A 13,315-nucleotide genomic window follows, 5' to 3' on the forward strand; every position below is an offset into this window, starting at 1 on the left:
TGATTTTGTGTTGTGTTAAAGTTGCTCATAAGCCATAGTGGTTTTTCTGAGTGGTGAGCAAATTGCTCTTTTCAAACTAAGCGTTTGAAATTATTAATCATTAAAAATATTATCAAAAATCACATAAAAAAATCAAGAAAAAAGTAATTGAAATTCATTGGTCAAAAATCTAGGACCCTATAGCCTAACACTGCATTCCTCACTGTTTTAGTTTTTCTTGAAAATGTGTAAAGCCATAAAAACTCTGTATACAAAGCTTCGCATTGACCTAATTGCAGTCTATGTTTGATATCTCCGTCTGTGAAGGTTACTTTATACATTAGAAAATATGATTCCACTTGACCTGGTAAGAAGTCATTATACAGCACTGCAATTATCTTTATGGCTGAACTGGATTTCAAGATGTAACTTGCATACACGAAGAAATCACCAGTGACATGATGACAACACTCACCTTGGTATGTCATAAAAGGTCAATATTGTAATGGAAAAAAACCACAGAATAATCCTAAGAACACAGTTCCTCGTTCCACCCACCCACTCTAGTCATGGCACAGCTATTACTCACCTCCTGCGGCAGGCAGTCCTGCCCAAAATGACAGGTTATGGATGCTCACATGCTGCTGTGTGAATGTGGCTCATATTCCAACATGTTTAAAGACTGTTATTCCAGAATAAGGATCTGTCATGTGTGCTTGACAACAGCACATTCTCTGTAGAGTGAGAGCTGGACAAGGTACAATGCTAAACTTTGTTCACAGCTCTCAACTTACAACCATTTTAATGTGAATGCTTCAATTTCATCCTGGCGTCTTTCATGCATCTCAAGTTGCAAGTAATTGCAGCTATACAGGTACATGCACACACGTTAACTGCAACTATTAACTCATTCCCCAGTTTAATTAACTTTACAATATTTTCTTATGTTTTCTGTTTTAAAATCAACCGCACACATTTTTCAGTGTCACAGGACTTGTATTTAAGTATGAATTGGTATGAGGAAGATTCTGAATTATTTAATTATAGAGTGAAGGTTTAGTTGATCTTTCCTCAGAAAGATGCAGTATCCCTCATGATGTGAAGACTAAACCTCAGACACCCACACAGCTGTCAGCTTGCACATTCCTGTGGTACACACATATATATGGAGTTTTTAATGTGTTGTGCATGTATTACAAAGCTCAGTGAATGTTTCATTAATCTTGAGGGTGGTTTTCTTACACCTTTATTCTTACACAAATTCTTTCAAAACATCTGATACCCTTTATTTACTGCCCTCAGAACTCTGACATAGAATAATCAAATCAATTTTGTAAAAAATTGATTACAGTTTAGAGGGACAGTTCAAGAACAAAAATATAAAAAGTACCACAAACAGCCATGCATTTAAAATGTGAGACGCAGGACAGTGAAATAAAAAAGAAAAATAAATAATTAAAAATAAAATAAAGGGCTAGAGGTGCATTTAAAAAAAAAACTATAGACAGATCCTTTCATTCACAAAATTAGATGCCCCTTAAAACAGATATAAAATCAGAATTCAGAGAAAAAAGTACAAACTGCAAAATGTAAACTCAATTTTGAGAAAAAAGGTCAGAATTGTGAGATATAAACTTGAAATTGTGAGAAATAGTCAGGATTGTTATAAACTTGTGATTCTGAGAAAGAAAGTCCAAATTGCAAGGTATAAACTCAGAACTTAAAATTGCAAGACGTTAACTACAACTTTTAAGATAAAATCAAAATTGCAAGAAATAATACATTCTATGGTCGTAATGCAATGAAGTTCAAGAAGCCTATACCCAAAGTACATCTCTATAACTTTTGATAGGTCTTAAGATTGATCATACATCTCAAAATATATAAAAAGTTTAGGGAACCCTGTTCTAGCTAATAGATATTTTGTTCTCGAAACTTGTAGCAAGACATTTAGAGGCTTTTCTGAACTCCACTATGAACATGAATTGATTACTCTCAAGGTAACAGAGACTAGAGAAGAGATAAAAGATGTGAAAAGAACCATTTAACACATTTAAGCATTAAGCAAATGTGCATGCTATGAGAAAGCCACATCTCAGAACTCACAACGGTATATATTGAGGTGCAGTGAAGTGAGGAGAGACCCTTTCAATGTGCTGTCAGTAGGGTGCCATGGGGCTTTGAGCTCCTAACAAGTGTTTAAAAAGTGGTCAAACAAACTGCAGGACAAATAACACATCTGTCCCTCAAAACCCATCAAGGATTAGACAATCCTCACAGAGAGTGAAAACAGGACCAAATAAAGTGGAAAAAGAGTGGCATCAATTTGTGTTACCAGGTCTTTCTCCTTCAAAGAAAGAGTGTCCTGTATAGAATAAACCTTTGAATTTGGAAGGTGAAAAGAAAGTCCCTCTGTATTCAGGAGCAGTGATGAGATGGCATTTTCATATGCAAATGCAGGAACTTAGTCCTGTATGTTCACTGGCCAAATCCCTGACCGTCTGAACTGACAAGTGTCTGGCTAATGGATTCTGAGGGGAATCAATCTTGCCAACTAAAACACATTTAAATTTCAATGATACCTTGAATGCAACATTTTTTTACACAGAAGTTAGAGGTTACAGAAGCAACAGGTAATCATGCTGAATATGTTCAGAACTTCATACATTTACAAAATGTTAGCCAGAAGCATCGGAACCCCATTATCACAAATGAAAAGTATTGATTAAGAGATTGGAGGATGATACATAACATGCAGAAGGAGCAATAGGTGTCTTGGCAATGAATTACGAATTAATTTTCATGACTTATTAATGTATGGCCACATTTTATTAAAATAATCCATTGTTTCAGTTAAATTGTGGCTATGTTGTGCTAATTTGCTCCCTTGCTTTAGTGTAATTAAATCATGCTCACTATTTAACAAAAATTAGGGTACAAATTAACAGGGTTTTCACACCTTGCATAACCCTGGGTTATTGTCTTTCTAAAGCCAGTTTTTAACCCAGGCTAAAGGTATGTTTCACACTTGTAATTTAAGTGGGGTTAACCACCTCTTAACCGGGATTATAAACCCCACATTGCTGTGCCAAACTTGTACAGTGTGAAAACGTGTACAGTGTGAAACAATGCAATGTTAAGGCTAAATGCATTGCAGAAACAGTAATTTCAGCATTTAAGTGGAAAAAATATCAAATGGTGACGGAAAAAAAAAAGTGAAGTGGAGAGAACAGTAGACAGTCCGACAAATGCATTCTGGAAAACTTGATAGTCCAGACGGTATTATATAATATGAGAATGTGCAACTCTAGAGCCTTTGTAAACATGTTGTGGGTTTAGCAATATACAGTGTGAAACATTCACTTATGAATACCCAGGATTGACTTTTAACCCCAGGTAAAGTATAAGCAGTGTGAAATGTGAGGCAAGATCTTGGTTACTATTGTAACCTTGGTTCTCTGATGGACGTAATGAGACATTGTTCCAATCCTCTGAACACCTCTGATCTTGAGGGCAGGGTCAGGCTCCAACTGAGCCAAGCAGTGGCTTGCTCTGGGAGACGTGCTGTTTCTCAGATATGATACTTTTTGAGCATGGCTGCCCATATCCAGGCTTACCACTATATAAAACAATAAGTCACCTTGCAAACTGAATTGGGTAGCCCAGTCTGATACAGGGGCCCAGGGGCCACACCATAGAACATGAGGAAGCAGGAGTGAGCAAGTGGGCATACATTGCAGCACAGCACCTGGAGGAGAAGCATTTGCGTGCATAGATCGCTGGTGCTCAATGCATGGCCATCATGTCCATGAGAACCAATGACATCGTTTACAGGTGTAATATGCAGTGGATGAGAAACTTGCTCTTTTTTCAGAAATGACTTCCTTCAGTGCCTGACATCGCCTTCTCCTTCAAAATTAAACCAACATTTTTACCAGAAGTCTTCCCAACTTGATCCTCCACTGGGAAAACGAACATGGTTTGTGCCATCTTTTGGGCTGGACTGCAGGCGTTGAGCAAATGTCCATTCACTGGACCACCAACCTCAGGGACTAATTAGAATCCCTGGGAAGGCTCTTCATCGTGGGCTGGCAGGAGGAAGACCCTGTTTTCTTCTGCCATCTCTGGCACTGAGATTGCACTGGGGGCTTGGTGTGTGTTGGAGCTGGGACAGCAGAAGGGGCTGTCGATGACCTCAATGGCCGAGGTGCGTTGAAGCAGGATGTGCTTTACGGCACTACCATGAACTGCTAGGTAAAGGCCTCCACCTCTTCATCGAACAGTCCTGCTTGGGAGATAGGGTGTCAAGAAATTTTACCTTCTTGGCCTCCTTCATCACAAGCTCCAACCACAGGTCATGCTTCTGCACCACCATTGTGGCTATCACCAGACCAAGGGCTTGTGCTGTGTACTTTGGTCACCCAGAGGGAGAGTATGATCACCGTGCACAACTCTCTGAGGTCCTTCAACACTGTGGCCAAGTGTACCTGCCAAGGCATGAAGGCCAGAAGCGTCCTGCCTAAGATAAGCATAAGCTCACATCGCTATTGATGACGCAAAATAAGCAGATCTCATGAGAAAACAAGGCCAGCAGTAGATGGTTCAGAAGTGAGCATTAATGCGGCCTTAATGATCCTAATGAAAGGTTTAGCTGGCTATTACTACCGGTTTCCCTAGAAATTATATTTTACTTCTAGATTTGAATATAAGAGGACTGTAGAAATGTTTTGAAAGCTCTGGCTTTATTCCAGAAAAACATGCAATATTCATTAAAAAAATTGACCTACACACAAATTATTATAATAATTTTTTATTATTATAGTACTCTACATAAGAAGTGCAAAAACATGTTTATAAACCATTAGAGGAGTGAATGTTATTCAAATCTGCCTTCATCATCTTAAAAAAAAAAAACATTCCATCTGGTCACTGACATATAGAAAATATCATCAAATATTATTTAGTATAAAAGCCTTAGGTAACACTTTACTTGAAGGGGTGTGCATAAGACTGACATGACACCTTCATAATCATGACATGACACCTTCATAATCATGACATGACACGTCATGAATATGAAGGAGGTTTTATGCATGTTTATGACAACTGTCATTAAGTGTCATTCGCTCAGTTATGTAATTTTTAATGCAAAGATGACATTGTTTGAGATGTCTTTGTTATGGGCTATGGTTAGGGGTAGGGTTAGGTCAAATAATGTCATATTTGCATTAAAAATGACATAACTGAGCGAATGACACTTAATGACAGTTGTCATAAACATGCATAAAAAAACCTTCATATTCATGACATGTGTCATGTCATGATTATGTAGGTGTCATGTCAGTCTTATGCACACCCCTTCAAGTAAAGTGTAACCAAGCCTTAGATATGAATTTTAAAACTCTGAAATAATGATTGCATTAGTTATTTGCATAGTCAGTATTGGTTAAGCCTAAGAGTGTAAGACACATGTGAAGAAACTAAAGAAATTGAGTTTATAAAACACACACAGAAAAAAAAGGGGTTTAACAACAGCTTGTCCCTGGAGCAGTACCCTTAAAAGGACATATTTGTACCTTTTTTTTTTTACCCCTAATAGGTACATATTAGTACCTTAGAGTAGTAATAAGGTACTAATATGTACCTATTAGGGGTAAAAATGTACAAAGATGTCCTTTTAAGGGTACTGCTCCAGGGACAAGCTATTGTACCCCAAAAGGTACAGTTCTGGCCCCGTATTCTTCTGTGTGCAGGAAGTGTTCGAAGAACAAAGTTCAGTTTAAAAATGCTAGAAACACATCACAAATTTGTCCATTGGCTCTGTAACAATATCATATATTTTATATTAAAGCAGAGTGAAGAATTAACCTTCAAAACAAAGTCACTGGTAACCTTTGTCACTGTTTATCTGAAGATTCTAGATGCTGCCCCGGTTTTTGAATGCAACCGCAAAGTGTTAGTAAATTCAGTACTAACACAAAAACTTAATCAAGATATTTTGCAGACACAAGCGCATGTTTTTGAAGATGTAGCTTTTTTAGTGCTGCAGGCCACGCAGTTACAAACATGAAGAAAACTTTATTCTAAATCTCTCACAAACCCAAAAAGCAAGTGTTCTCGATGTTTATTTCACAGTAAATCTTTGTGCGTAATGTGAAAAAAATGAAGTTAGCGCTCTCCCGTGAGAGACAAAGCAACCTACTGCCAAGCAAAAGATATGCATGTACCTAAACTGCGTCTTCTAACATATTACAAAAGTGCAAGAGCTTAACAGATTGATGACCAAGGCAACTTAGTTAATATAACTAACAACTATTCTGAACCGCCAGTGTTTTTGATTTTGCCTTTGCAAAGCAAGGCCTTTGTAAGAGAAACTATCTGCAGATGTCTTTCTCAGAATGCCACTTGCTCAATCACTTGGCAGTAAGATTTGGCTTCAGCTGAGAGGTTTTCAAGCTAGCTGGCTGTAAAGTTCAAAGCTCCTGCAGATAACACTGTAAGTGAGAGAGAGGAGACGACATGTGCGGGGTGAGCGAGGTTATCCCAGCAGCACTCTTTGAAGGCGATCGGCAGGCACGCTGTTGTCTTCGTCTGAGTCAGCGTCGCTCTGAGGGTTGGAGCTGCAGGGAGAGGTGCATTCTGGGGAGCACAGGTAGTGCATCAAGGGCAGGCGATACTTCCCACAGAAATCCACAAACTTGATGTGACGAACGCATGAGTCAAAGTAAACACCTGGGAATGAGGTGGTGAGATATGCTGTTGTTAGAAAATGGTTTGCATTGACTAAAGGCCTATTCACACCAAGGATGATAACTATAATGATAAATAGTTTTAAAAATTGGTCTATATTTAAAAGAATAGCAGAGTTCACACCACAGCTACACTATATTACTCATCCTCATGTCATTTCAAACCCATTAGACTTTTGTTCATCTTGAAACAGAAATTACAACATTTGTATGTATATTTATGCATATGCATCGATCAATGTTTAAATGTGAATAAAAGCCACAATTAAATTTGTTTATCATATAAAGCAACTTGTGTTTCTTCAGAAGGCCTGGCTCCGCTCAATTCACGTGTATTAATTTTACAATCTCTTTATGAACTTTTTAAAGCTTGAAAATGTTGGTTGCGTGGACTTTCAAAGGAGAGACAAAATATATGACATTATACACTCCCATTCAAAAGTTTGGGATCAGTAAGATTTTTAGTGTTTTTTAATGGAGTCTCTTGTACTCATCAAGGCTGTATTTATTTGATCAAAAATACAGAAAAAACTATAATATTGTGAGATATTATTTCAATTTCTAATATTGGTTTTCTGTTTTAATATACTTTAAAATATAATTGCTTTCTGTGACGCAGCGCTGAATTTTCAGCATCATACTCCATTCTTCAGTGTCACACGATCCTTCAGAAATCATTATAATATGCTGATTTATTATCAATGTTGGAAACAGTTGTGCTGCTTCATTTTATTAATTTTTTTTGGAAACTGTGGTACTTTTTTCTGGATACTTTTATGAATAAAAAGTTTAAAAGAACAGCATTTATTTAAAATGAAAATCTAACAATATGAGTCTTTACTATCACTTTTTATCCATTTAACACATCCTTGCTGAACAAAAGTATTCATTACTTTCAAAAAAAGAAAGAAAAAAATTTACTGACTCCAAACTTTTGAACGGTAGTGTATATTGTAACACAAGATTTCCATTTTGAATAAATGATGTTTTTTTTAGTGCTGGGCAACGATGCATTTTTTAAAATCGCGATTAATCGCACGATTTTCTGCGATTAATCACAGGATTTTTCTGCGATTAATCGCTATTAATCGCATTGTTATGCACAAAATTCAATAATGAATTCAAAAGTAGTGTATTGTGCACTTTTTTCATTTAAAAGTACTGCTCTGTGAACAAAAGTGCAATAACATTTGGTTTGCAAACACTTTAAACAAATAAGGTGCTTTTTTACAGCTTTGCCACTGCCAGGGCATTAACGTTTTTATAGAAAATATTTTATAGCTTGTTATAGAAAAACAAGTTATGCTCAGAGTCCAGAGCCTCGATCATAACATTATAACAAGCACTTTCCGAGTAGAGACCTGCACTATCACGGGACCCAACACAGCAGAGTGCGGTGCGGGACAACACTTGATGGGGGAGTGCGGGTGCGAGCGGGTAGAGACTCATGTGTGCGGGATGCAGGAGAATAAGGTGTATCACACTAGGCAATCTTAACCGTGCCCGAGCGCGTTTGACCCCCAAAGCCCGGTTCGCTTGACTAGTGTGATCGCTCCGTGCCGTGGTTGGTTTAGCCAGCCCTGGCTCGGTTGGAAGAGGTGGGCCAGAGCGCGGTTCACTTGGGCTCGGGCGCGGTACGCATGTAGTGTCGGAGCGCTGAACTTCTGATACATGCAGCATGATTACGTGAACATTTCTGAGTGTCAAATGTGATAGATCTGTAATGCAATATATTGTGAAAGGGCCGTGTGTTACCGCATCCCAAACGACTCAAAATAATAAACCACAAAGTTAACAAAACCATGCACTCCACTGTGCTGAGCGAGAGCGCTTCTCTGCTGCCTTTACGTGAAGTCGTGAGCGCTTCATGTGAGTGATGCAGCAGTCTATAGGTCCACCCTAAATGCTCTCATTGGTTGAGACGCATGATGACACCCATCCCAAGCCAGTACTGATCAACATCCCACCTCTCCTGTGACCCATGGTTTGTCTGTATGTGTATTCAGAGCCAGTGAGCAACAGACTTTCATAATAATAAAAAACAGCGATAATAATGCGTTAACTTGCCCAGCCCTATTTCTTTTTAATTTTATATTCATAAAAGAATCCTGAAAAAAGTATCACAGGTTCCAAAAAACATGAAGCAGCACAACTGTTTCCAACATTGATAATAAGCCTTGATGAGCACAAGAAACTTTGGTAACGGTAGTGTGTATAATATTAAAAAAAAAAAATAAGAAGGAAATCTTACAGGTTTCAAACCACATGAAGATGAGCAAATGACAGAATTTTCATTTTTGGGTGAATTATTCCTTTAAATGAGAGCACATTATTCTATATACGATAAACATTCAAAACTGTCAAATATCATTCTTATATTATATCATCACTACAAGCACAAGCTGTAATTCATGCTTAGCAGGTTTGTTGTGTCTGCTTAAGTTTACAACGTTACCTAACAACATATTATAGCTCTATATTACTGCCATTATAGACGTAACTTTGATTCATCTCTGGCTGATAACAACATACGTTCTGATTTAAACACTAAAACAAGCACTTTCTGTATTGTGAAAAACACTGTAACAATAAACTTGAATATATTGAATTGAATATATAAATGACTTTGGTTTCAACCTCTCTGGATGCTCTTAGCTTATATTTATTAAAACTTTTATATCATGTTTCTCCTCCCACCTGCACACTTGGGGTTGGGGCACTTGCTGGCTATGTCTAGGTAGTTGACTAGATGGCTCGGGAGGTCTTTATGCGAGTATGGGAGGTTCTTGCTTTTGACGGTTCGTCCAGCCAGCTCCAGCAGCGATGGGGGGTCGTAGGTCATGTCCTTGATGAAGCGTACGACCAAAGGATTGCCTCTGAGACTGAGCTCCTGAAGGTGCACCAGGCTCAGGATCTCTCTCGGAAGATACGTCAGCAGGTTATTATGCAGACTAAGAGAGCGCAGGGAATGGAGCCTGGGAGGGTGGAAAGAACAGCATATTTCTTTCATTATTAATACTACTACTACAATTACTACTACTAAGTATTGGAATGTATCACAGAATATATATATATATATATATATATATATATATATATGTGAGTATTTAGATTTTTTTGCACCCTCAAGATTCCAGATTTTCAAATCTGTTCAAGTTGTATCTCGGCCAAATATTGTCCTATCCTAACAAACCATACATCAATGGAAAGCTTATTTATTCAGATTTCTGATGACAATTTCGAAAAAAAATTACCCTTATGACTGGTTTTGTGGTCCAGGGTCACATTTGTAAAGAGCACGGTAATCTCATATGGGATTACGGTTGGTGGATGTGATAGAAATGATATTATAAAGATATTTATATTGATTGCTGTACATCTTATATTTAGCATGTAAACAGCTATTAATAGAAAACCTAATGGATAAAGGCAATTTTTAACTTTTTTTTTAGCAAATATTTAGTAATATTTGCTATTTATGTGAACATTATGTGAACAAGATATTTTTAAATGAGATTTTTAAAAATAAGTCGGATTCATTTCAAATGTTTGCATGATTATTATTTTTTTTCCTGTTTATCATACTACACCACATTATATGATAAACACCATATTATAATATTATGTATTAAATACTTAATATACATGTAAATTACATATTAATAATACAATAATACTTTTTGGATATCTTAAGAAGAATCAATCAATATGAGCTGCATTGTTATTTTAGTATCCTTAATAAACTATAACAGTTTCTGTTAATATTTTAAATGGTATTTTATATTTTCTGTTTTCATTTTAGTAAAAGTTTTAGTAATTGTGGTTTGTTTTCATAATTTTTATTACTTTTTTATTTTAAACATGTACTTCAAAATAAACTAACCGAAAATGAGAATTGTTGCCTTGGCAAGTAGCTGAAATAAAACTGAAATGAAATAAAAAGTTGAAGTTTTCTTTCTTTCTTTCTTTTTATTTCAAGTAATGAATTTTGTATGGTTTTAGTTTCAGTTAATGATAATAACCCTGATGATCTGTTAAATGCTTATCGTCAAAATAATTGCAGAATGTGTTTTTCAAACCGTGCAACCTTAAAGGACAAATAGACACACTTTGTTAGCAAGCATTTGCGTGACATCTCAGACTTACCTGTTGAGTTGAGGTGGGACGCTCTGGATGCGATTATCACACAGAACTAGGTAACTGAGGCAGGGTAAGTTAGCTAGTTCAGCAGGGATGGAGGAGATCTGGTTACCACCCAGATACAACAGCTCTAAGCTAGAGAGAGAGAAGGGTTGTGGAAGGGCTGTCACAAAATGTTATAAACAAAACAATGTCAAAATAGTGACAAAATCACAGTAAGAACACATTGTACATGAATGTATTGTATACTGTAACTAAATTTAAATAATTGTACTTATTTGGGCCTCCCTGGAAGTTTGCCAATGTCCCCTAGTGGGCCCTGACCTGCTAATAAGAACAACTGTATTAAAGTATCTTCAAAATCAATAGTAATTCTGCCCTATGGTTACTGCCACTGATAAAGGATAACTATAGGTTTCTTATCCTGGTAGGAAGCCTTCCAGTGAGGAAATGCAGACATGCAAAAAAGATCACCACTAACACACAAAGGCTATGAGGAAATCGCTCACCTTCAGCTGTTTTTAAGCCAATACAGATCAGTGTTTCATGATAACAAAGATATCTTCTGCAAACATCCCGATTGTTGTATCACAAACACTTCTGTCCTAGACAACACACGTCCAGCACTTTATGAGATGACTAGATTAAGTACATCGTTTTGTACCTTTGTCTTTTCTGCCTCAAATCAACGTTTGTAACATTGTGATTCATCTCAAGAGTTGATTTAGTTCATTGCTGAGAATCTTTTTTTAACCTCCCATGGAAATGAAAGGAAACCTTCCTCTACAAAAGAATGAGGCACTGAGAGCAAAGGAACGAGTGAGAGATCTTCTAGTGTTTTACCCTACCGGCCACTTTGTCCATTTGTTGTCCTCCCTGAAGAGAGGCATTCATTTTTGCTTCAATACCTCATTCCTTTCGCCAGCCCATCTCGGCTTAGTCTCTACGATTACCACAGCAGGCAGAGATGGCAGAGGGAAAAGAGGTCCAGATCTCTCGAAAAGGACCAACTCTGTGTGTAATGTGGGCCAACCAAGCGGCGACCTCCGGCTCTCTCTCTCGTGAAGCCAACACGGAAGTGACTTAAACTGTAATTCGTCAACTGGCCGCTAGAGGCTGGCTGCAAAATGGATTCAATCCCATAGACTCCCCATGTTAAAATGCCCAACTTTACAGCAGAAAAAAACATGTTTACAGCCTGGTTCAAAAAATTATTTTGGTCTATATAGCTAATTTTACATTTAAGTTTTAAGCGTCTCAGACCCAGACAATTATAACTTGATTATGTACACAAGACAATAAAACTGAAATAAAGAGTTGAAGTAATTTGATCAGTGAGAGAGTTGCTACATAAATGCTAACACATTAGGTATATTTACATTCAGGTAACAAAACTTCACAAATATGCATCCCTACCGTGATAATAGTCACTTTTGCCTTGATGACATATGTGACCCTGGAAAACCAGTTTTTAGTAGCACGGGTATATTTTTAGCAATAGCCAAAAATAGTCGCATCATCCAAGTGGATGCTGCACACTGGTGGTGGTTGAGGAGAGACCCCCCAACATGACTGTAAAGTGCTCTGGGTGTACAGCAATACACAATAAAGCGCTATATAAATGCATCATTCATTCATTCATTCACAAATACTGCAGCGCGTGCTGTAGCCTGTATAATTTCATATTAAGGCTCAAATGAAACTACGAGCATGTGTGCCAAATAACCTTATAACCCAGCTGCTGTGATGTCTGTTCATCAAAGAACAAAAGAAAAAAAGAGGAAATCAATAACTTTTGTAACAGCTGCAGACACTGGCTCGGCATCTCCTCAAACCTGTTCCCACTCAAATTCAGCACTTCCAGCTGCAGAGAGCCAAAGTGCTTGGGCAGAGAAAACACATTTAAACGATTGTTCTTGGCTATGAGGGTCTTGAGTTTGGTCAGTCGGGTAATGTCTTCGCAGATGACCGACAGCGTGTTGTTACTGATGTCGAGAAACTCCAGGTTCGAGAATAAAGAGATGGACTCGGGTAAAACCGTCATGCGGTTGTAACACAGGTACAGTTGCTTCGTGTCTTTCCGTCGTTTCTCGCTGACCGTGTCCAAACTATTATTGTTCAGATTCAAACGGGACAGATCTAAAACACTCTCGCTGCTGCTGGCTCCTTCATAACCCTCCATTTTAATAGCCGATAACGGAAAAAAGACCCCTTTCTTCTGGTTCAAGCTGTTTCCCAACACTATGTCCGAGTTTACTTCCAACGCCAAGCGTCCCGATCTTCCATGTGTAGCCTAAATAACTCGGCCTAATGGCAGCATTTACACATTACATTCTTCTTCTTCTTTGGTGTTTATTGGCGGTTGGCAACCCACACATTACAGTCATTATCAAAGACGGTCTGTCTATCAAGCGTTCACAATTTAACATTCATGTTTCGGGGCTCCA

The 13,315-nt window shown here is 37.7% G+C and overlaps 1 protein-coding gene across 1 annotated transcript; it reads right to left on the reverse strand.

The window, feature by feature from the left end:
* Positions 1 to 5,669: 5,669 nt before the first annotated feature.
* On the reverse strand, positions 5,670 to 13,315 carry LOC107661313 (leucine-rich repeat-containing protein 58-like). The gene is made up of 5 exons (XM_016450832.1): positions 12,671 to 13,315; positions 12,248 to 12,324; positions 10,875 to 11,031; positions 9,426 to 9,703; positions 5,670 to 6,711 (listed from the first exon to the last, which is right to left on the reverse strand). The coding sequence occupies exons 1-5, from the start codon at positions 13,048 to 13,050 to the stop codon at positions 6,518 to 6,520; spliced, it is 1,086 nt and encodes a 361-aa protein (XP_016306318.1). The 5' UTR covers positions 13,051 to 13,315; the 3' UTR covers positions 5,670 to 6,517.

This window comes from Sinocyclocheilus anshuiensis, unplaced genomic scaffold (assembly GCF_001515605.1).
Source record: "Sinocyclocheilus anshuiensis isolate Anshui unplaced genomic scaffold, SAMN03320099.WGS_v1.1 scaffold507, whole genome shotgun sequence".
In the NCBI taxonomy this organism is placed as follows: domain Eukaryota; kingdom Metazoa; phylum Chordata; class Actinopteri; order Cypriniformes; family Cyprinidae; genus Sinocyclocheilus; species Sinocyclocheilus anshuiensis.